Source organism: Pseudorca crassidens, chromosome 11 (assembly GCF_039906515.1).
Source record: "Pseudorca crassidens isolate mPseCra1 chromosome 11, mPseCra1.hap1, whole genome shotgun sequence".
Classification (NCBI taxonomy): domain Eukaryota; kingdom Metazoa; phylum Chordata; class Mammalia; order Artiodactyla; family Delphinidae; genus Pseudorca; species Pseudorca crassidens.
In genome coordinates this window covers 92,470,538-92,493,410 of record NC_090306.1, presented here as the reverse complement: position 1 = coordinate 92,493,410, position 22,873 = coordinate 92,470,538, and the positions used below count along the sequence as shown (strand labels likewise).

The following is a 22,873-nucleotide window of genomic DNA, read 5'->3' as shown; positions in this document are numbered from 1 at the left end:
ATAAGTAAATCAGAAGGCTTCTGTGTGCTGCATAATGGGAAACAACACAAAAAGAAACCAAAAGCAAAACCAAAACTTTTCCACTGAGCTGGCCCTCACCTGCCATTGTCCAGGTGAACTAGAATGGCTGCATCTGTCAAACTGGAGAACAGGACACTGGGCGCTCCTCCTGAGTTTGTCGCCTACTGCTTGTGCATCTGGACTTAAGGCAGTCAGTCCATCTCTCCAAGCCCCAGTGCCCTCTTCTGTGAATTGAGAATAATGATTCTGTCTTAGTCCTTTTAGGCTGCTATAGCAGAATACCATAGGCTGGGGGCTTATAAACGATGGAAATTTGTTCCTCACAGTTCTGGGGACCGGCAGATTGGAGGTGCCAGCAGATTCTCTGTCTGGTGAGGGCTCACTTCCTGGTTCATAGACGGCCGTCTTCCTGGTGGAAGGCATGAGGGAGTTTTGTGAGATCTCTTTTATAAGAGCAGCCTCCAGAACTCTGAGAAAATTAATTTCTGTTGCATAAACTACACAGTCCATGGTACTTTGCTATAGCAGCTCCACCCACCTAACACAGAACTTAATTTCAGGTTTTTTTTGGGTTTTTTTTTGACATAGGCAGGTGATCTCTGACTAAAAGATCCAGCTAGGCCTTTGAAGCCATGAGTGATGGACCAGCGGCTAAGTAAAGCAGAGCCCTTTCCTTGCTGTGGGTAACTCTACCTGGCTCTGGCATTTCAGCTCTGGGGCTAATTGAATTGACCTGGCCTGTTAGTGGACATAAGAGGTGGCCATTTCCCGAAAACGTTTCTGCCCCACTCTGCCAATCCACGCAAGGTCACTGGTTTCTGTGTCACTCACTCAGGTCCCAGCCACCCTGACACCTGTGTTGTTCAGTTTGCAGTGCAAGGGAGAGAAAGGGAACATGTGATCCTGAATCTTCCTGCCGTAAAGAAAATAATCGGGCATTCATTCAGTGCACGGTTTCCTGGAAGGCATATTTATGATGAGAAGAGGCATCTGATTTCCTGGAGGTCTCTCAAGTTCACAGTCCCCATCTCTTCGACTTGACTCGCGCATTCATGTGCATTCGCTCACGTAATCCCTGTTTTAGAGGAGCCGATGGTGGCACAGAGAGGCTAATTGACTTCAGAAGTTAGCAGAGCTAGCGGACAACAGAGCCCTTGCTTAAGCGTACCTTGCAGTCTCTTCTCAGGGCTTCGGTGCTTGAGATTGGTGGCGCAGTCGCTGAGATCTGTCCCAGAGGGTAAGTCCAGCCCCTTCCCCGACACACAGGAGTAGACAGCTGTGGACCACCTTGTAACCTGCTGCCATCTACGAATTGAGGGCCCAGTATTGTGTTCAGATCACCAGCTAACATTCCCTGAGCGTTTACTTTGCGCCAAGCCTATGCTAAGTGCTTTTCATGCTTGATCTCAGTTCTCACTGTAGTCTATGGAAGGTTTACGTGATTATTCAAAATCATACCTTAGAACATACTTCAGAATCATGGCTGCACGTTGAAATCACCTGGGGAGAATTTAAAAACTGTGAGTCTAGGGCTCACCTTAAACCATCAGAACCTCTGATATGAGACCCCTCTGTCAGTAGTTTCTAAAACCATGCAGGTGTACACCTAAAACTAACATAATGTTGTGAGTCAATTATACTTGAATAAAAAATAAAAATAAAATCATACAGGTGATTCCTACCTACCAGATATCCTATCTACTAGATAGGAATGCTTCCTTATCTTTCCCAGTATTGCATTATAAAGACACTCATTTGCACTTTACTACCTTTCTTTGGAAAGGTCCTAAAGGAAAGAGTACCTTTCCTCTTTATCCCCTTTGTCCTGTTTTCCTAACCATCACCAGACTCCAGGACTCCCTAGCTATTTGAATTTGTGTATATTCATTCAGCTCGAGATATTTTGAGTATTAGCTGTGGATAATATCAGGCCCCATGCTAGGCTCTGGGGATGCTTAAGTGACACCAGAATCCTAGCCTCAGGTGGCTACTGTCAAGAAAGACCTAGGATAATGCCCTCCAGATTCATCCATGCTATCACAGATGGCAGGATTGTGTTTTTTTTTAAGGCTGAATAGTATTACACCGTGTGTGTGTGTGTGTGTGTGTGTGTGTGTGTACACATTATATATACATATACTGAGGAAACATTTTCTTAATCTTCTTTTATAGATATATATCTATCTCGTGTTTTTCTTTATCCATTCATCCTCAAAGGACTTGTAGGTTTTTCCATATCTTGGCTATAATGCTGCAGTGAACATGGTGTGTAGCTATCTCTTCAAAATACTGATTTCAGTTTCTTTGGAGAGTTACCTATGTTACCTGTGTGATGCGATGGTTGCGTTAATTGTCTTGATAATCATTCTACAACATATAGGTATATCAGATCATCATGTTGGACACGTTAAATAATACAGTTATGTGTCAACTATTCCTCAATAAAGTTAAAATAAAACAAACCTTAAAAAAAGACTGAGGAGCAATTGCAAGGGATTATCATCCGTAAATACCCAGATGGAGGAGGTGCAGGGATTCCCCGCCAGTGGTTTCTTTGCACCTCTGTCCTTGTCTGGATTACCATCCTGTGCTTTCCCTGGGACTGACAGAACCCAGCAAAAAAATGTGAGTGACATCGTAGAAAAGGAGAGAGCCGCCTCCTAGTCATCTCCTTGAGAGCTGTTCCTGTCAACCACCTTTATGCTCAGACATCCCTCCTCCCCCGCCCCCGCCTTGTCGCCCTGGGCCCTCAACTGCCCAGTCTCCTCTTACAGCATATGCGACATTTCTCCACAGCAGGTCAGAGGTATCTGAATCAGAATGGCAAGACAGATCCTGAATTGGTTAGCAGAGCCCTGTGGGACCTGCTCTAAGTAAGGGAATCTCAGCTCAGACAATTATCTGAGAGAAATGGCTCAAGTTGCTGTCCTTCCCAGGCAAACTTTGCCGGTCGGACCCACATGTATTCAGCGCAGACTGAATGCCCAGCGCAGTGCAGGCAGGCTCGTCGTCAGCTCTGCTCGAGGGGACAACAAAAGCAGTAGAAAACATGACTCCCGTCTTCAGGAAAAGCCTAGCATCAAGTTGCAGCAGCAGCACATATACTGAGGAAACATTTAACCCTTAATCTCATTCAGAGTCGATTTCATATCTTCCTAAGGAGTGTTTAACTGTTTACAGCAGGGGTTGGTTCAGATTTACCAGATTTACCCACCACCTACTTTTGTTTGTCTCAAGAGAGGAATGGTTTTCACATTTTTTAACAACTGAGAAGAGAAATCAAAAGACAAGTATGTTTTGTGGCACATAAAAATATGAAATTCAAATTTCAGCGTCCAGTAATGAAGATTGATCGACACACAGCCACACCATTCATTTTTGTTTTGTCTGTGGCTGCGTTGGGGCTAAAACTGGCAAAAGTTGAGTAGCTGCAACAGAGACTTATTGGCTCACAGGGCCAAAAATATACAGTCTGGCCCTTTAAGAAAAAGATTACCAGTGAAAGCTTGCAGCTTAGCGGAAGGAACATAATTTGGGGAATCCAGACTTGGATCAGGATCTTGCCTGTGCCACCTAGCTTTCCACAGCAGGAAAATGAGAATAAGAAGATGTCCTTAATAGGCTGTTGTGAGGATTAAATAAGCTATTGTAAACAGAGCACAGAACCCAATGATCTAGAACTAGTATAGATGCTCAATAATTATTGGTTACTTTCACCCAACTTAGTTGTTATGCAAATATGATTTCTTTTCTAGGCACTGAAAGGACAAAATCACATGAGATCTAGTCCTTGTTTTTTTTTTTTCCATTTTTCTTTGATTCTAGTCCTGCTTTTAACTGGAGAGAGACGTCTCCAAAGATAAAGGGGAAAGGAATGGAACTAATGTATGTATGTGATCTGTTAAAATCTTTCCTCCCCACCTATGAGGGAGAGAGGGAGGGAGGGAGGAAAGAAAGGAGTTACAGGTGTGATTACTCCCCAAAGTAATTAACCAGGATTCTGTGGTTGAGGATATCAGGAGCAGACCTCTCTTGAGGAGGAGATGTTTTTGTTTTTGTTTTTTTGCGGTACGCGGTCCTCTCACTGTTGTGGCCTCTCCCGTTGCGGAGCACAGGCTCCGGACGCGCAGGCTCAGCGGCCATGGCTCACAGGCCCAGCCGCTCTGCGGCATGTGGGATCCTCCAGACCAGGGCACGAACCCATGTCCCCTGCATCGGCAGGCGGACTCTCAACCACTGCACCACCAGGGAAGCCCGAGGAGGAGATGTTTTAGCTGAGACCCGAAGGGTGCACTGGAGCTGGCCATGGGCCTCGCCTGGAGACAAGAACCCAGCAGCCCCAGTGGGGGCACGGGCTCGCCTTGTTCTGGAACTGACTGCGGGGTGAGGGGCAGGAGAAGCTTGAGGTGAGACTGGGAATCAGGCAAGAGCTTCCTGGGCCGTGATGGGATGCTCTGGAGTTTGGATTTTGTTCTGTAACACAGTGGTAAAGACAGCCTCTAGCTGAGAACATCAGTGATCTTTTGTACATTACTAGTTAGTAATAATGACTAGTGTAAGATTAATTCCTATTTATCATTCCTCGATCAATAATTTTACAGGACCCCCCCTTGCATGTCAATAAGCTATTTATTACTGTGCTTTGCTTTGCCTACCCATGTCTGATCCTCTCTCCAAATGTTCATATGATTGTAGGACATCAAGGGACACATTCCTAATTGTGTGTTCCAACTGTGACTTAGATGGCTACGGCAAAAGAGACTCCCAGTAGCCTTCACTTATCATTCAGTATTTCCTAGAGAGATATTTATCGCTACATCATCTCCTCGCCCCTCTCTCTGGCCCCGCATGGCTCTGTCAACACACAGATGGGATACTCCAGATGGCTCTGGACTGTGGAGCATGGCCGTTCCAGCACCTTCTACTGCTTTATCTTACCACACTACTCCCCCATTTCCTACCTTTTTTGGAATTATCACCAAGAGGTACCTCAAAATCTTTGTATAATTAAAGTAAAAAGCTTGTATTTGAGGAAAAAATCCACAGGAGTAATTCTGCACAGGGTAGAATATTCCCCAAGGGAAACTTGCCTCTGGAGAAAAGAACTGTATCGTTGCCTCCATTTCACAGGTTAGAACAGAGAAGTTAAGTGACGGTCTCAGTGTCACACAGCCAGGAAGCGTCAGAGACCAGATTCAGCCCCAAGTCTGTCTGACTTCAGACCCTAGCTCTTTGCAAAACCCTCTGCTTTGGCCCAAAGGTAGCAAGTGGGCTAAGGAGATGGGCCAGAGAGAACTTCCTGATGCAAAGTTTGTGACACTTCTGGCTATGATTGGGAGATGGGCAGTCATTTAACACAAGAACAGTGTTTTGACTTCCTGGCCTGATTTGTCCTGGCTCCACCCATCCTGGACGAGCTAACTGCACTGTACAGAGCCTCTAGGATCTGTTTTTAACCAGTTTATTTGTGTGTTTCAAAGCCATTTTTCCAATTAGCCATTCAGCAGGTTAATTAATTGAACTTCTGTTAGGTACCTCTGGGCAGGTCCTCTGTCTTATTTCTGAACTCATTCATTTATTTATCAGCTCAGTTGTAAGCATTCTCTGGGTCTGTCTGCCAGGCCTGCCATAGGGATGGGTTCTCCTGCCCTGGAGAACTCAAGAGGAGACCCCGAGCAGCAAGATGAGTAGTGTTAAGGGAATAGCTTGTGGGTGGAGAAGAGACACGTGGCCAGCTGTGCTGCAGGGTCCAGGAAGGCATTCAAAGAGAAGGCTGGGAAGGACAGGGGGCGGAGAGGGTAGGGGGTAAATGGAGGCAAGAGGGAGAAAGAGCAAATCATATTTAGCTCAGTTAGAGCTCAGAATTTCATGATTTTTTTCTTCCAGTGTTATAATTGACATACAGCGCTGTATAAGTTTAAGGTGTAGAGCATCATGATTTGACTTACATGCGTCATGAAGTGATCACCACAGTGAGTTTAGTGAACATCTATCCTCTCACATAGATACAAACGAAAAAGAAAAAACTATTTTTCCTTGTGACAAGAACTCCTAGGATTTACTCTCTTAAGTTTCGCATGTAACATACAGCAGTGTTAGCAATATTTATCTTGTATATTACATCCCTAGCACTTATGTATCTTAAAACCAGAAGTTTGTATCTTCTGACCACCTTCATCCAATGCCCCCTCCCCATATCCCACACCTCTGGTAACCACAAACCTGATCTCCTTTTCTATGAGTTTGGTTGGTTGGTTGGTTGGTTTTTAAAGTATAATTCCATGATTTTAAAGAGATTCATAATTGTTCGTAAGAGATCCAGTTATAAGAGGGCTGGGGGAAAAAAAAGGAAGCATAGCTTAGGATGACTGCATGCCCTTAAAAGCCAACACCGGGAGGCCAGCACATTCCTTTATTTTCTGATCCCCACCCTCCCAATACGGAGTCCATCCATCTGGGATCTTCTTTGGTTATCGTGATTCCTAAGAGTCCCCCGGAACAATTGCTGACAGGTAGAGCTCTCACCACGCTTCCCCTCCCCCACTTAACAGAAGCAGAAATTTGTTTCTGGGGAGACATCTCACCCTGCATTAAAGAGCTCCTTAAAAGGATAAAGGGCTTGGTTCCACTTTCCCCCGCCCCCATCCTTCTTTCTGTGTAACTGGAAAAGTCATCACGGGAAGGACACTGATTACTCTTGCCCAAAAGCTCGAACCGGGGATCATTTATGCACATTCTTTAAAATGATTGACACCAAAAAAAGCTGGGTTTAGTTCTCCCTTCTCTTTCCCCAGCACTCAGTGCACGCCCCGCTAATCCAATTTGGAGGAAATCCTCTCCCATGAACGGGGCAGCCTGTGGGTTTGCCACATCAGGCGGGCAGAGAGCAGAGAGCACATTCATTCGTGAAGGTTCAGACCCCAAAGGGTTACCACGGCCTCCTTGCCTGCCAGATTCACTTTCTAGTAGATAGGGCCCTTTGTGTGCCCATGGGAATAATGTTAATAGTGCTAGCTAACATTTATTGAGCAGTTGTTACGAATGTGATACTTCAAATGGATTATTTACTTGTTTAACGTTCACAGCAGCCCAAGAGACAGGCACTCCTCACCGTTCTGCAGCATATCAGCTCGCTCAGGGCCTTTGCACTTGCAGCTGATTCTGCCGGAGTTCTTGCCCCATTATCAGCGTGGCATGCTCCCTCGCCTCCCGCAGGTCTTTGCTTAAATAACATCCCCTTCTCAGAGAAGCCTTCGCCAACCACCCATTGAAAATTTCAACAGGTCCCCCACCTGAGTCTTCCTGCCTTTCTGTGCTCTATCATTATCATCATATATCATCTGTATGTTTAACCTACTTTGCTTATTGTCTGTCTTCTATTCATGTAAAGCCTCCACAAGGATAAGGATTTCTGCTTTCAGAATGGGTTCTGGTACGTAGGAGACTTTCAACAGGTATCGACTGAGCGGGGAAAAAAAAATGTAATATCACCATAACCATTTTACAGGCTAGGAAAGAGAAGTCTACAGACATTCGCACACGGGCCCCAGGTTCTGTGGAAAATAAGTAATGGATCCAGAATTAATCTTCATCTCGGGCCTCCAAGTCTTTACAGCACTACAGGGCCAGCACTCGACCAAATCCAAAGCCTTCTCTAGAACTATGGTTGTTCTAGGAAACAAGGAGACAGAACTGCCTACTCACCCCATTGAAATGTCCCCTTGAAGTCGGCTTTGGTACGATAGGGATTCGCATGAATAGAAGAGCTATCTCAGCCCCTCCTCTGCTCTGGACACTCGCTTATTGAGATCCAACTCCCCGGAAAGAATTCACTTCAGTTCAACACAAGTGCAGGTCATTATGGCCATCTTGAGCAGACCAACTGTGTGCTGTAGATGGTGTTGGAAACTGTGGGTACAGAGGACGTGAGATACAGGGCCACCTGTACGTATCTACACTCACTGCATCTTGACGTCGCGGGCGTAGACTGGGTTACGTAGTGCTCTTCTGCATCTGATTACCTGTACTAGTCACGTCCTACTTCATCTTACCAACAACGGTATTAGAAAATGCATGGGCTTGGGAGCCGGATGAAACTGTGTTTGGCTTCTTACTTCTTAGCTTCTTAGTTACTTAGTATTTCTGGGATGTTTTAAGGAATAGAGGTGATGGACATCCCTAACACAGTACCTGGGGCCCCTGCCTGGGGCCTGGCAGGTACCTAGTAGTGGGTTGCTGCCAGCTTTGTTAGCTATCAGTGTCATCATTTATTTTTGGTCAGCTTATGAGTGGTGGATTCAGTGCCTACAGGTGAATAGGAGCTTAGTTTGGGTTTTAAAAAAATCTGCCCCAGGTAATAACAGTAGCACTTATTTAATTGAAACTAGCCTTTGTGTTAGTCACTGTGCTGAGTGGTCTACCTTATCTTTTTTAATCCTTATCACAGTCCTATGAGTTATTATTTATACCTATTTTACAGAAGAGTACACTGAACCGTAGAGCAGTAATTAGGTCACTTAACCAAGGTCATGCAGCTAGTAAGCATGGAGCTGACATGTGGATTGATGCTGGGACCTTTAATCTCTGTGGTCAGATCCCCATGTAATCCAAATATGGGACTTGGGAAGTGACTCTCTTCTTGCTATCATTCTCAAACTAGTTAAGGGAGCAACAAAAAGTATCAGAGCTGGAGTCCAAACACTTACGTTCAAGTCCTTATTCTGCCATTTGCATAAGCATCCCGACCTTAGGACCTTCAGCTCACTTCTCTGAGTCCTGGTCTCCGCATTTGTGGAAGATGAAGAGATTGCCCTAGATGATGTCCAGGGGTCCTTCCTACTGCATGGGCCTCTGATTCAGAGAGACAGCCCCTTCTTTCAGCCTGCTGCAAGCCTGCAGGGTCAGACACTGCCATTGGAGTCAGAAAGACCCCGATGGAGACCTCGACTCTGCCGCTCATGAGCTGTACAGCCTCAGATTCCTTACATGTAAAAGAAGCGTGACCATCCCAATTTCACAGAGGCAGTCAGGGAATTAAATGAGATAACATACATGTCACTAGTCAGGATCCCATCATCTTATCAGGTAATTCAAGGTATTTTAATGAAGGGACTGTTTATGGGATGGACAGAGAGCCCTGAAGGTGTCGGCAAGGAGGCTGAGGCACCAGAGACCGGCAGAAGCGGCAGCTGTTACCAGCTCTGGGCCAAGAGATACGTGTTAGTTTCCTGAGGCCGCCATAGCTAAGGACCACGAACTGGATGGCTGAGATGGCAGGAACTTATCTTCTTACCATTTTGGAGGCTGGAAGTCCAAGATGAAGGGTTGGTTCCTTCTGAGGCCTCTGGCCTTTCCTCGTGAGATGGCTGTCTCGTCCCTATGTTTGCACATGGCCGTCCCTCTGTACCTGTCTGCCCAGGTGTCCCCTTCTTATAAGGATGCTGGTCCTACTTGATTAGGAACCTCCAATGACCTCATTTTAAGTTAACACCTCTTTAAAGACCCTACCTCCAAATATAGTCCCATCCTGAGGTCCTGGGTGGGGGTTAGGACTCCAACATATGAACTGGGGGAGAGGGGCACACAGTTCAGCCCATAGTAAGATACAAAGAACAGGTGATGCTGCCAGACACCAGTGAGAACTAGAGCCGTGCCCAGAGGAAGCTGCAGGGGAGGGGAGACAGGCCCCGCTGGAAACACTGCACAGACTCGAGAGTGCGCAGGGAGGACGGCACCCTCCTTCCTCCCACCCTCCAGTCTGTCGCGATGCTTCCAACGGGGAATCTGCCACCAGAGATCCCAGGCAGTTCCGTCTGTGATGGCCGTGAGCTCTGCATACCTCCCCTGCATACCTCCTGTTCTTTCAGCACCTGCTTGTTCCTCGTGTGCGTGAACGATTGAATGATGAAAAGATACGTAGCGTGCCCTTCCGTGTGGCTTCACTTTGTTCAAGTTGGAAATGGCAGGAATGCTCCTTGCCCTTCCACAGTCCATTAGCTCGGCGCTCAGTCAGGCTCTAGCGCACGTGCACCTGGTCCGCACTGCCCAGCTATCCGAGCCGTCTCTCCCTTCTTGGTGAGCAAATGAAACATCATCCTGTGCAGTGAAGCATCTAGCCAGGCCGGTAGGGAGATGAAGGCTGATGATTTGTTAAAAATTAAAATCTCCGTTCCAACAAGCCAGGCAGCAGATCGGACTTCTGTTCAGGGAGTAGTTATTTTTCAGTACCTGATAGAAAGCGCGTGGGGCTGTGGACCCCCAGGCAAGCTCTGTGGTGCTGTGCTCGGCTCTTGCATCTACCTCTGGCTTTTCTGAACATCAAAACATGCTCCCTTTTGTTCAGTGGTCGTTTTAAGATCAACCCCTTGGACACTCTATATTTTTCCCCTATACAGATCCATAAAATACTTTCTTCAAACTGAAAGAGACAGGCTGGAGAGTCTTTAATAGCTACCTTAACTACAGTAGGTTTGCACTCAACAGACATGCATACAAATGACGCCAAAAGACGTGTTCAAGAATGTTCACAACGGCTTTCAAAGCTGGCAGCATCCCACGTGTCCGTCAGCAAGGTAATGGATAACTAGGGTGAGATATATTCATAGTGTAGGTAACGATACAGAATTAAATGAACGGACTACAGCAGCGTGCAGTAATGCAAATGGGCTTCCCAGAAATACTACTGAGCCAAAAGGCCAGTCATAAGAAGGGTGAATACTGTATGATTTGATTTATATATAATTCAGAACCTGATAAAACTGAACTGTGGTGTAAGAATTCAGGATAATGGCAGGACAGTGGGTGTATGTGTGAATATGAGGGGGATTCTGGTCTGTTCGTGATGTTCTGTCTCTTGGTCCAGGTTCTAATTACAATGGCGATTTCACTTCGTGAAAGTTCATCACATTGTGTACTTAGGATCTGTGTACTTTTCTGAATGTATATTATACTTCAGTAAAAAGTTTACTTATAAAAATCTTGGCTAAAATGCATTTGCCAGCCACCAAAGCCTTTATGTTCTCAGTCCTATCAGTTCTGTTCAGTGAGAGGAAGAGATATGGTACAATTCTGTTCTCTTAAAGGACCGCTCCCCATGACATGAGATCTGAACCCACCTCCTTTTAAAGGAACCAACCTCGCTTGCCCAGAACACACCTCTCTACTTCAGTGCCCACAGCACCTCCAGATGCTTCAGAGCAGGGACCACTGTGTTTTCCATTTCTGGGTACCTAGTGCCTGACACGTAGAAGTCGCTTGATGGACATTTATTGAATGACTTAATGAGTGAGTGAGTGACCAGCCTTTTATAAGGTCTGAGCAGCCCTTTATACTACATCCATCCGCACTTTCAGAAATCCCAGCAAAGTCAGGGAAGGCTTCAGGTGGAAGGATTTCCATCTTCTCTCTCTGATAAAGAGCTTTTGAGAAAAAAAAAAACACTTATAAATTAAAAGGTTCTACTTTCGCTTTTTATGATCAAAAGTGAGTCGTAGGTAAAATCAGGGGATTTTAAAGTAGGTGAACTTTTATAAACTCACCTTCTATTGGGTCATCATGCATGAGAAGAGGACTCTAGTGCTTCAAAGCAGAAGAGAGGAAAGTCGAAATTACGTGGGTCATTGTCATAAACATTTCCACGATGAGGGCCAGCATCTTCCCCAGAGCCTCCTGTGTAGCCAACCACTCAGTGCCCACTTAAAGTTTTCTTTCTCTGGTTCAAGCCAATGAAGCCACAAGAAATGCTAAAGGACCAAAGAATAAATCTTCATTTTCGTGTATCAGCCCTTACAGTGCAGGTGGAGAGCTGAGAAAATGCAGGTGGAAGTGAAGGGAAAAACAATATTCTACCAGCTTCCTGGGGGAGAGCAGGGGCGCGGGGAAGAGGTCCTGGTAAATAAGTCTAGAAGGTGTTGGATGTGGTAACCACCTCTGAGATTCGCCATACGCACACTGCTAAAACCAACACTGTTTAACTTTATTTAACCCACTATCTACTAAACTTATTTAACACAGCTAACTACCTGCTTCCCACAACACCTATTAGCATCCTGCAGAAGGCCATGGAAAACACTGCCTTGAGGAATAAAAGGTTTAATCTGAAACCTACTCTGAACTGGTCTGAAGACATCAGGGAGCCACTTTGGACCTCAGTTTCTTCTTCTGAATTAAGGAAGCGTGTGATCAGAATTGACCAGGTCAGTTCTAGCCGTATTCTTTAGCTTGGCTGAAGGATGAAAACTGGCTCCATGGAAAGAAAGAAAGAAAGAAAGAAGACAATGGTAGAACCTCCTCTTAAACAGCAGGTTTTCATAACATGAGCTTAGGGTTGTCCATTCGCTGAAAGGGTTTTAAGGCGTTCTTCCGGCCTGCAAGAGGTGGTCCAACACAGGCTGCGAGGTTGTGGACTCAGATGCAGAAAGAAGAGGATTTCTGTGCCGTGTGGGAGGGAGAGTTGATGTAAGTTAGCTCTGGAACGCTGTGCTGATGGAAATAGTTCTTGACTGTCCCCCATGGTCCCTTATACCTGGTTAGAACCCACCTGTGCGAGCAGCTTCAGTCACACAGGGCCACCCTGCCTCTCCTGGCCTTGTACGCTTGGTCTCTCCCAGATTCTGACACATGTAGTCTGGTTCTGACCTGTGGTCTTCACAGAGCTCCCCAAACATTCACATTACTGTTCCTCCAGGAGCTCCCTGACTTGTTTTTTGTTTTAGGCCACCGATTCAGCAAAGTCTCGCCATATTTACTATGGGCATGTACACAGACACACACGCACACCAGGAGGCAGCATGGCGTGGCTGAAAGACCACAGGTCTAAGAGTGAGACTAATTTTGCCACTCACTAGCTAAGTGCGAGCCTTAGTTTCTTCATCTCAAAAATGGGGATCATTCCATCGACCTAGCAGGCTTGTCGTAAGAGTCAGAGATCATCTAGGTTAGGCACCTTGTCTTCAGGATACAGCAGTTGCTTCATAAATAGTAGGTGACAGTCATCAGCATTGTCACCATTTTTAGTCTGTTCTCCCTTTTACAGTCACGTTGGTAAAAATCAATATCTGGCTCATTTTTTTAAAAAAGCATTATTTTCTCTCTCCACATCCACATCCAGCTTCCTTTCCCTGCCATATTGGCTACCGAGATGTTACTGCATATTCAGTTTGGGAAAAAAAACATTGTCCTCTGATCCACAGATGAAACAACGCCCTTCCTCTGGACCAGATGTTCACAGGAGAAGCCTTTGATTTTTAATTTATTTATTCATTTATTTATTTAGTGTTGGTCTCTTAAGCTCCCACCCAGCACGGCAGGAGAAGGTAAGGCTGTGTGAGCACCACGCATCCCAGCCAGCTGCATTGGGAGGGCCTTTCAAATTCAAGGCATGCTGCCTCTGTGCAGAGTGCTGGCCTCCAGGGCAAAGGGCTTGCGCCATGCTCCCAGACCTCAGCGGCAAGTATGGAAAGGGCAGATCGCGCAGCAGCAAAGGCCAGAGTCAAGCTTTTTGGCACCCCTGTCCCCCTGACAGCAGGGAAGCAGTGTCAACATCTGTCTGGGGGCACTTATTCCAAAGCCAAAGCTGTGTTGTTTCAGCTTGAAAGGGTCCCATTTCAGAAGGAGCCATTTTCATCATTTTAACTAGGATTCACTTAAAAAGCTTGTTCCCACATTGCCTGTGTGCACACGATTTGTATTAATTCGAGTGGGAATCAAGCAAGTTTAATGCGTGATAATTAGGTACCTTAATGAAGAAATGTATAGTTTCTGTAACTGTTATTTACAAACTTTTAGGTACCACTTCATATTTCCGAAGGCCTTCACAGTCATTAATTAGGGTATCTCCCCAGCACCATAGGAGTTAGGTCAATAAGTAGTTAGAGTTATGTTTCCCTGGAAATGTTGTTTTTTTAGCTCTTGTACAATCTGGGTACAAACTCCCAACCTTTGAAGAAACAGGCAGATTCTGTTGTAAGTACATATTCATGTGATTATATTTGACAGGTTCAACAGACTCCTTAGCTGCTTAAGAACGTAATTTACTCACATGATTGTTCTTGGGGTGGATTTTCTTTCCATCAATTTCTTTTCTTCCTGTGGGTTGTATCCCTTAGTGGCCACTTGCAATAACCCCAAGGGACATCTTAGTCATGCTGGTGGTGACACCCTAAGTGACTATTGACAGAAGACTAAGAAGCAATATGGACCTGGCAATATGTCACAATTTTTAAGCGTCCAGTGCATTCTACACGCACAAGGAGCTTTTTAGAGAGACCAGTGGGTTCAGGCTCATAGAGGAGTTTGGGGTATGGACATTTATTCTCAATGAATATTTATCAAGTCAGCAATATTGAGTACTGTTCCTACTGTACTCAGTACTTTTTTTTTTTTTTGGCTGTACGTGGGCCTCTCACTGTTGTGGCCTCTCCCGTTGCGGAGCACAGGCTCTGGACGCGCAGGCTCAGCGGCCATGGCTCACGGGCCCAGCTGCTCCGTGGCATGTGGGATCTTCCCTGACCGGGGCACGAACCCGTGTCCCCTGCATCGGCAGGCAGACTCTCAACCACTGCGCCACCAGGGAAGCCCAGTACGTTTTTTGTTTTTTGGTTTTTTTTGATTTTTCATAGAATCTTTACTTCAAGATAGGAAATAATAAATCATGGCATATACCAGATGCTTTTAAAGATATAATTTTTAAGCCCTTATAATCATCTTGGAGCTAATGTGGGATTGTCCCCTTATTACAAATAAGGAACTGGGGCTCAGGATCCCAGTGACTTTTTTAAAGAGATATTGCAATAAGGGATCCTATCAGGCCTCAAACCCAGGACTTATGTTTCCAAGTCCAGCACAGTTTTCATGTTACATGCAGCTCCCTTCTGTGATAGCTACAAAAATGCCTGTGTTGCTGGAATTCATTCTGTTGCATCAGTGTGAGGATACGGGGATGTTTATTCCACAAATAACCTGTGGTTAATTATAGATCTATGAGCAAAGACAAATGTTTTCACCCGTGCTAGACAACTTTATGCAGCCTCTTTTTAATTGTCTTTTTTGAGAGAAGAGAGGGAAATGGGTCATTACCTTTTAAGGTCTGCTATTCAAATGTGGTAGAAAAGATCTGCTGCCTGATTGACATTCACAGCCCTGAAGGGAGAAGTCTGTCTGGCCTGACCTTCAGCAGGTAATCCTCTGCCTCTTTTAGATTTCAGTTTCGACATCAGTTATTTCAGGAAGCTTTTCCCTAATGGTCCCTCCACACCCAGATCACAATCAGTTCCCCTGTCCCCGGCTCCCCACGGTTCTTCACACATCTCCTATCTGTCACTGTTTTCCATTTTCTTGGTTACCCATCTCCCTTCCCTGTTAAGCCTTGCTCCCCAAGAACAAGGACTGTGTTTTACGAACTGCTGAGTCCCCAGTTAACCCAGTGAATGGAACTGTAGGAGTTACTCAAAAGGTGCCTCTAAAATGAATTGTGTGTACATTATATTTCAACATCTGTATGCGCTGCAGTGTGCTCACCACCAAAAGTTTAGTTTCCATCCATCACCCTACAGTTGACCCCTTTTATCCATTTCACCCTCTCCACCTTCCCCTCTGATAACCACGACTCTATTCTCTGTATCTATGTGTGTATAATGTTGTACACATGAAATTTTATATAGTGTTATAAACCAATGTTACCCCCATCAATTTTTTTAAAAAACAAATTTCAGTTAGGTTGCACATAGTAGGTGCTCAACAAATAACTGTTGACTGAGTGAGTAAAAGAAGAAATGTGAAAGGCACTTTAAATGTAGACTCCATGAGTCTCTGTGATGGCCTAATTTGTAAGAGAAAAGGAAGATGAGGCAATTCAAGATGTTTCAAGACAAATAGCACCATCAACACAGCAATCCTTGTACAACATGGGAGGCTGTACCCCAGCTGAGCGCTCGGAAGTGTGCCCGATGAATTGGGATTAGGATGTTTATTGCAGCATTGTTTATAAGAACAGAAACATGGGAAACAGCCAAAATGTCCTTCAGCAGCAGAATGCACAAGTAAACTGTGGTGCAGCTATACAAGGAATGAATAAAGTGATTACAATGAATAAACTAGATGCTGAAACCGTAACATGGTTAACTCTTAAAAGCCATAACATTGGGTGAAAAGGTAAGTTAGAGTAGAAAATATGCACTGGGAAACATACTGAAAATGCCATATATTGTTTATTAATATATGCATAGAGAATACAAATTTAAAAAACATGCAGGGAAATGAAACCCAGGCACTCCAGGATACTGGTTACCCTTGGGAGAGGGAGGGCTACAGTGAGATGGTGGAGCTTCTCATTTATCTGTGACATTTTATTATGAACAGCAAATGTGGCAGTATATTAACATTTATTAAATCGGGGTGGTAGGTATTTGTCATATTAGTTTTGGTACTTTTCTGTTAGTTTGAAATAGTTCATGCTTCTAAAAGTTAAATTAAAATCACACAAAGGAGAAGGTTGGGTAACTCGGAGAAGGACCCTACATTTCTGCCTTTAGTCTTCTGTTCTGGACCATCCCCCCACCTCTTTTCAACTAGCCTGGCAAACTGTATGGAGTCACAGCTGCCACTTAGGACTTGCTAAGTCTTAACACCATTGAAAAGCATCAATTCTCAGTCAGTCTCCAGAGACTGATAGATCTACCATGATGCCTCCAGAGGCTTCAGAATGTGCATAAGTATCTTTCGTCATTGTTTATAGTTTCTGCATTCCTCATTTTTTCTATATATTGGAGCATCTAGCCCTAATTCTAAATCTAATTAGCATTAGTTTCTGCAATAAGATTTAGTGGAATTCTCTTTCATATGTGTGACTGGAATCTATTTTCTTGAATCCGTCACTATATTCTCTTGTTTTGTAACGCTGTCAATTTTTCTTTCCTTTCTCCCCCAAAGAAGCAATCAAATAATACCCTTGTGGTGAATTTTGCTATTTCTAAAATTCCTCCCGTGTTTGGGGAACACTTTCAATGGTGTGCTGGACCTAACTCCCCCTAGCTCAGGAGGGCCAGTTGTGCTCAGTCCTTCCCAACTGCTTGTTTGATGACATCACATCAGTAGCTGGAAATCGGCCACAATGAGAGTATTTACACCATGGCAATCAGCAGTCGCTACAAATCTAGGTTTGGGGTGTTTTTCCCCTGAAGAGCTAGCTGGTGGTTAAACATTTACCAGCCTACCACTAGGGGGCGTGGCGGTTTTCTGAGTTTGCAAGGCAAGTAGCATTTTCCTCCTTTTACCCAGGTAGGAACCAAAAGTCAGAAAAGGAGAAGGCCTTGGCCTGAGTCACAGAACTCCCCAGAGGCATTGCTGGGGCTCTGGTCTGTGTGGTATAGCTGAAGAAGCACCAGCTTTGGAGTCAGGCAGATCTGAGTTCGGATCTCATAGAGCTGCTCTTGTACTGTGAACTGTTCAAGTGTCTGACCCACCCGCCCCCCTCAGTTTCCCCACCTGCAAAATAAGGATGACAGTATTTACCTTATCGATGTGCAAAAAAACCTAACAAAGCACAAGGGAGATATGCAATAAATATGCTTTGCCCTTCTGACTTACAAGTTCAGATCTCTGTGTATTATCCTATTCTTCCCATAACCATATATATTTTATTTCAACTCTCTCCCTGAACAAACACCTTTCACTAAATAGTGAATACACTTTTGGGCTTCCCTGGTGGTGCAGTGGTTAAGAATCCGCCCGCCAATGCAGGGGACACGGGTTCGAGCCTCGGTCCGGGAAGATCCCACATGCTGCAGAGTAACTAAGCCCGTGCGCCACAACTACTAAGCCTGCGCTCTACAGCCCGCGAGCCACAACTACTGAGCCTGCGCTCTAGAGCCCACGAGCCACAACTACTGAGCCTGCGCTCTAGAGCCCGTGCTCCGCAGAGAAGCCACCGCAATGAGAAGCCCGCTCGCGGTAACCAAGAGCCACCACAGCCAAAAATAAATAAATAAATAACTTTTTTTTTTAAAGAATAGTGAATATACTTTTTCTCCAAGTATGTGCCACTGGAATAAGTAGAAAAAAGTCTCAGTGTTGACATTTATGTGTGATTTGGGGAATCAGTTTCTTTCCAGCAGTCTTAGAAAACGCACTAGGTATCAACTAAGATCATTTTTCAGCTGCCTGGAGTTTTCTCCACTGACTGTTTTGCTGAGCTAAGCTTCCTGAGGAGTATTGATTGGGGAGGGCATCACGGCCACAGTTCCATCCACCAGAGTAACTGCAGCGGCCTGCAGGGACCTTCTCTTGGCCGTTCGTGCTCTGTGCTCTGTACTGTCTCTGCATGCTCTCCCCGACCTGGTGGTAGACATTTGCTCCTACGCCATTCAGCTAAGCCAAAATGTATTTTTCTTTTTAGACTTTTACTAATCTATTTTTACCTGAATAATACATTTAGTTGTTTTTAACATTTTAAAAAATACAAAGGTGTATACAAGGGCAATTTCCCTTCCTAGACAATCCCCCCCTTCATTCAGGTCCCTCCCCATGAAAACTAACCGCAAAAAAAGAAGGTGGAAAGGAGGAGGAAGCAGCCTCTGACTATTAGTATCTTATGAACCCAAAGGCCCTTGGAGCCCCATCTTGAACACCCAGCATCAGCACAGCCTTCACCATAGTTTCCATCTGTGTTGATTCTGTTGGACCAAAGAAGTCTGTCGAAACCAGGAATACTGCAACGAGCTCATATGGCTTATCAGTAGGTATAAAGCAAATTGGCAAAGACATACCCAGAATAAAGTCAGAGAGGATCTGCTTTGTTTCTGTAAAGATAAATGGCATATGTTGTATAAACACCATCCATCAGCTAACCCTAGGTAGGTTGTCATATATCTGGAGAAAAACATAAGAGAGAATCTGTGCTTACAGGTGATGGGCTATGTGTCAGGTGCAGTGCTAGGCTTTTTTTTTTGGGTGGTAAAATAAGCATAACATAAAAATGCCGTCTTAACCGTGTTTAAGTGTACAGTTCAGTGGTGTTTGGTGCATTGACGTTGTTGTGCAGCATCATCTCCAGGGAGCGCTGGGCTCCTTTGCCCGTCTCACTTAGTCCTCGGGACAGCTTCTGAGGTCTGTGTTAATGTTCTCCATACAATGAGGATATTTCAGAGACATTGTTTAACGTCTCATCCCGAGTACCCGGCAGAGCCTGGGGTGGATCCAGATGTGTTCATCTCCAAAACACGCAGACAGGCGTGCCTGGCTGTCTCTCTTACTGTCGTATTTTTCCTCTCTTCCATCCTATACTGTTGTCTAGGGGTGATCCTGCTGCTTCTGGATAAGCTGCGGAAGATGAAGTGGGAGCAGATGTGGAGGCTGACTGCAGAGAGGGAGTTGATGGGCATGCTCTCCACATCCTTAGCTGATCAGGTAAGTAGGCAGCTTAGAAGGTACGGTTATTCCTGAGCACCCTGCTGCTGTGTCTCAAACTTGCAAGTGGCTGAGTCTGCATTATTCTTCCAGATCTGTATGACTGCTTACTTGGATAGATCTGCCTTGTACTTGCCAGCCTGAGACGACAGCACTCCCCTTAGTTCATTCCCCTTGTTCGTTCGTGTGCGTGTTCAGCAGACTTGCCCTGCACACTGCGCGTGCCAGGGAATATGTTCAGAAATAGGATTACGGAGATAAATGAAGGACACAGTCCTTGGCCTCAGAGAGCTCATAGTTTATTGAAGAAGAGTCATAAGTAAATGATAATTTGGTGTGTTAGGAGGTCACAGTCTTCATCTTGGTGTAGAATATCCAGTGCCCGCCCCCCGAGATCCCAGAATACCAAGGCATATTTCCCAGGCAAGATTCCATTTTCCTTTCTGGCAAATAGAATCTAACTTTTGAAGCAAAGCCTTTTGCTTAGATCCTATACTATGACCCCATCCTCAAGGGAAATGCATTTAAAGAGAAGGGACAAACCTCCTTGGCTGGTGAAACCAGCTTTTAATCCAGGCAATCTGAAAAAACCCATGAACTCCACCAAACTATTAACATAAATTCATTTAAACCCCATTTCTCATTTTGGCTGAGAAACACAGAGGCCTGAGCCTTTGCCCTTGAATCTACCAGGGTCACACATCTAGATTATGAGTTTCCCATGGTATAAATGGCCATCTTGAAATGTAAAGACGATTTCCCTGAGGTTTCTGCATTTTATCCTTTCCTGTTTAACCAAAAAGCAAGCTCACTCCCTGTTTTTGTTCAACATTCATTTGTCTGATTTGTTGAATTTTTGCAAAGTTTTCTAACGTGGAGGAAACAAGAAACTCTGTGGTGTTAGTTTACTATTTTTTTTAGCATTGTTGTTATTCTGTATTTCCCGAGCAGCCAGAAACTAATTTCCTTTTTCAAACGTGAGATATGGTATAATGAAGGAGTTAAAAATTACCCAGGTAGCTGTTTTAAACCTGAGGGGAAAATTGTCCTCCATCATCATATTTCAAGTCAGGTCATAATGACTTGAGTGTGTCCCCAAAAGCTAGCAATTGCCTGTCCATGTCCATGGAGGATAGTTGATTCAGCCCTCGCCTTCTGCGAAGGCCCATAATTCACCTCCCGACACCACCTGTCAGCAGCTAGTTAATATGTGTGGCCTGGCTGGTGCAAGAGCTTGGAGAAGAGCCGGCAAGAAGTAAAGCCTCCCTGGAAAAGTCAGAGTTGGATTTGGAAATGTGGAGCACGGGCACAGGCACCCTGGCCCGCAGGAATCCCGGGTTGCATCCATCATCGAGTCTGCCCAGCGCCCCAGGGAGTGCTGCTGAAGCAGGATATATCATTCGTCTCAGCCCCTCAATAAGGAGAGCAACCTGTCATCACGCAGTTTCCTCTCCAGGAGGCTCAGGATGGATGACAACAGGGTTCCTCGGTGAGGTGAGAAGAGGGGTGGAAAAGTGACTTCATTTATTTTATGCTGGCTCGGGTGGAAGAGACGCTCCGTGTCTGCCCCCTTCGCTGGACGGTGCGCACTGAGACCAGCAGGACCCGTGAGCTTCAAGTCAGTGTGGGGCATTCCCCCCTCTCTATCCAAACATGACTGCTTGGTTTCTAGAGATAAAAGGCAAGGGAGATGCCCTGCAGTGCAAGTGAGCCTGTGCTCCGAGCCGGAGGCTCAAGAGATTGCGCAGGAGATGTGGTGCCTCAAGAGCCAGCATCACAAGCTGAGCCCATCTGACTGTTGTGACCGTATCTCTGGCTTTTATCCCCTAGGATATTTTCAACGCTGTCATCAAACAAAACCCCTTCCTCGTGTATCAGCTCCCCTGCTTCTGGAACGTGCAACTGTCAGACCACACCCGCTCTGAGCAGTGCTACAGAGACGTGTCTGATCTAAAGGTAGGGTAAGGAAGGCCCTGGTGGGCGGTGGCAGAGGGAAGCTGGATGGGGCAGCGCCGTTCAGGGGAATGATTGGCTCGGAGCTTTGTGTGCAGTGTGGTGAGAGAGAGAGAGAGAGAAAGAAGGGTGCAGAAGAGCAGAAAGAATGGGCTTTTATGCTTTGTTTTGTTCCCCCCCACCCCGCCCTGTTTTGGCTTTCTGGAAAGCATCAGGCCTCCCAGCACAAGAACCAGCGTGTGGGGTTACTCTTCCTGCTACCTGCTGCTGGCTGTTTTGGTTCATGTTGGCTCATTTAATTCAAATGAAAACATTTATTGAGGGCCTCCTTTGTGCCATGTGCTGTAGATATGGATATGAATAACTTCTTTTCTACTTTCAAATCATTCTTGGCAGAGAGGAGCAGAGAAACATGTAAGGAAATAAATGTAAAAAAAGATGACAGATGCTATGATAGTTGTGGATGAGGTGAGATGCCAGCAGGGAGAAAGGTCAGTGACAGAAAAGCCTTTATCATTGGTCTCTAAGTACCAAACACAGTGGTAAGGCCTGACAGGAGATAGACAAAGAAGAAGGGGTGTGTGTATCAATTACCTACTGCCACAGATAATGTTGCGTAACAAACTATTCTAATAGGGGCTTAAATCATCAACCATGTATTTAGTTGATGAGTCCACAGGTTGACTGGATGGTTGTCTGATAGTCACTGGCTTAGCCAAATGTCTGTGGTCAGCTTCAGATGGGGTGGCTGTGGCTAGGGCAACTTGGTTCTCCTCCAGTGTCTCCTGTGTCCTGTCAGCAGGCCAGTCTAGCTCGTTCTCATGGCAAAGCAGAGGTGGAAAAGGAAGCCCTAGGGCACACAAGGAAACCCGAGTCCTTTTTGCTGACATCCTATGTGCCAAAGTAACCGTGTGGCTGAGCCCAGAGTTAAGGGGTGTGTCAGAATTCCCTGCCTGTACTCGTGAAGGGTTGAAAGAATGAAAAACTGATCTCAGCTATTAAATGACAGATTAATGATTTGAACCCAGGTCTGTCTGACACCAAGTGTGTTTGCCCTCTGGCTGTAAGAGAAGAACTAGATACATGCATCCATAGAGAGTTTGTTTCATTTAAAATTTATACCCATTGCCCAGGTGACGATGTGGTAACAATAATTGCAAGTTATAAAAAGGAAAAAGGGACCCAAACCTTGCTTTTCTAACAAGTCAGGCTTCTCTTATTGGTTTCTGGTCCATATCCGCATTATGTACCTATTATGTCTTATTTGTAGTCACAATTTACATGGAATTTTGTATTCTTCCATTGCTTAGCCATTCTGGTTACCTTAGTTGTTTTCAAACTTTCACAAATATAAATATTGAACAGCTCAAAGTTCACACCTTCTCAGGAGTGAAATCACAGAGTCAAAAATAAAGAACTGTTTTTTAAAGCACTTGAAGTTCATTGCAAAATATTTAAAACAGAAGTACCTGCATTATTCATTCTTTAAATCGGCATT

At 45.1% G+C, this 22,873-nt stretch overlaps 1 protein-coding gene across 1 annotated transcript in view; it reads left to right on the top strand.

The window, feature by feature from the left end:
- LARGE1 (LARGE xylosyl- and glucuronyltransferase 1) overlaps window positions 1-22,873 on the top strand; it is a 590,958-nt gene that overhangs the window by 483,690 nt on the left and 84,395 nt on the right. The window contains exons 8-9 of the mRNA XM_067697877.1: window positions 19,310-19,422; window positions 21,253-21,378. Coding sequence (XP_067553978.1) covers window positions 19,310-19,422; window positions 21,253-21,378 — 239 coding nt within the window. The remainder of the gene's footprint in view (window positions 1-19,309; window positions 19,423-21,252; window positions 21,379-22,873) is intronic.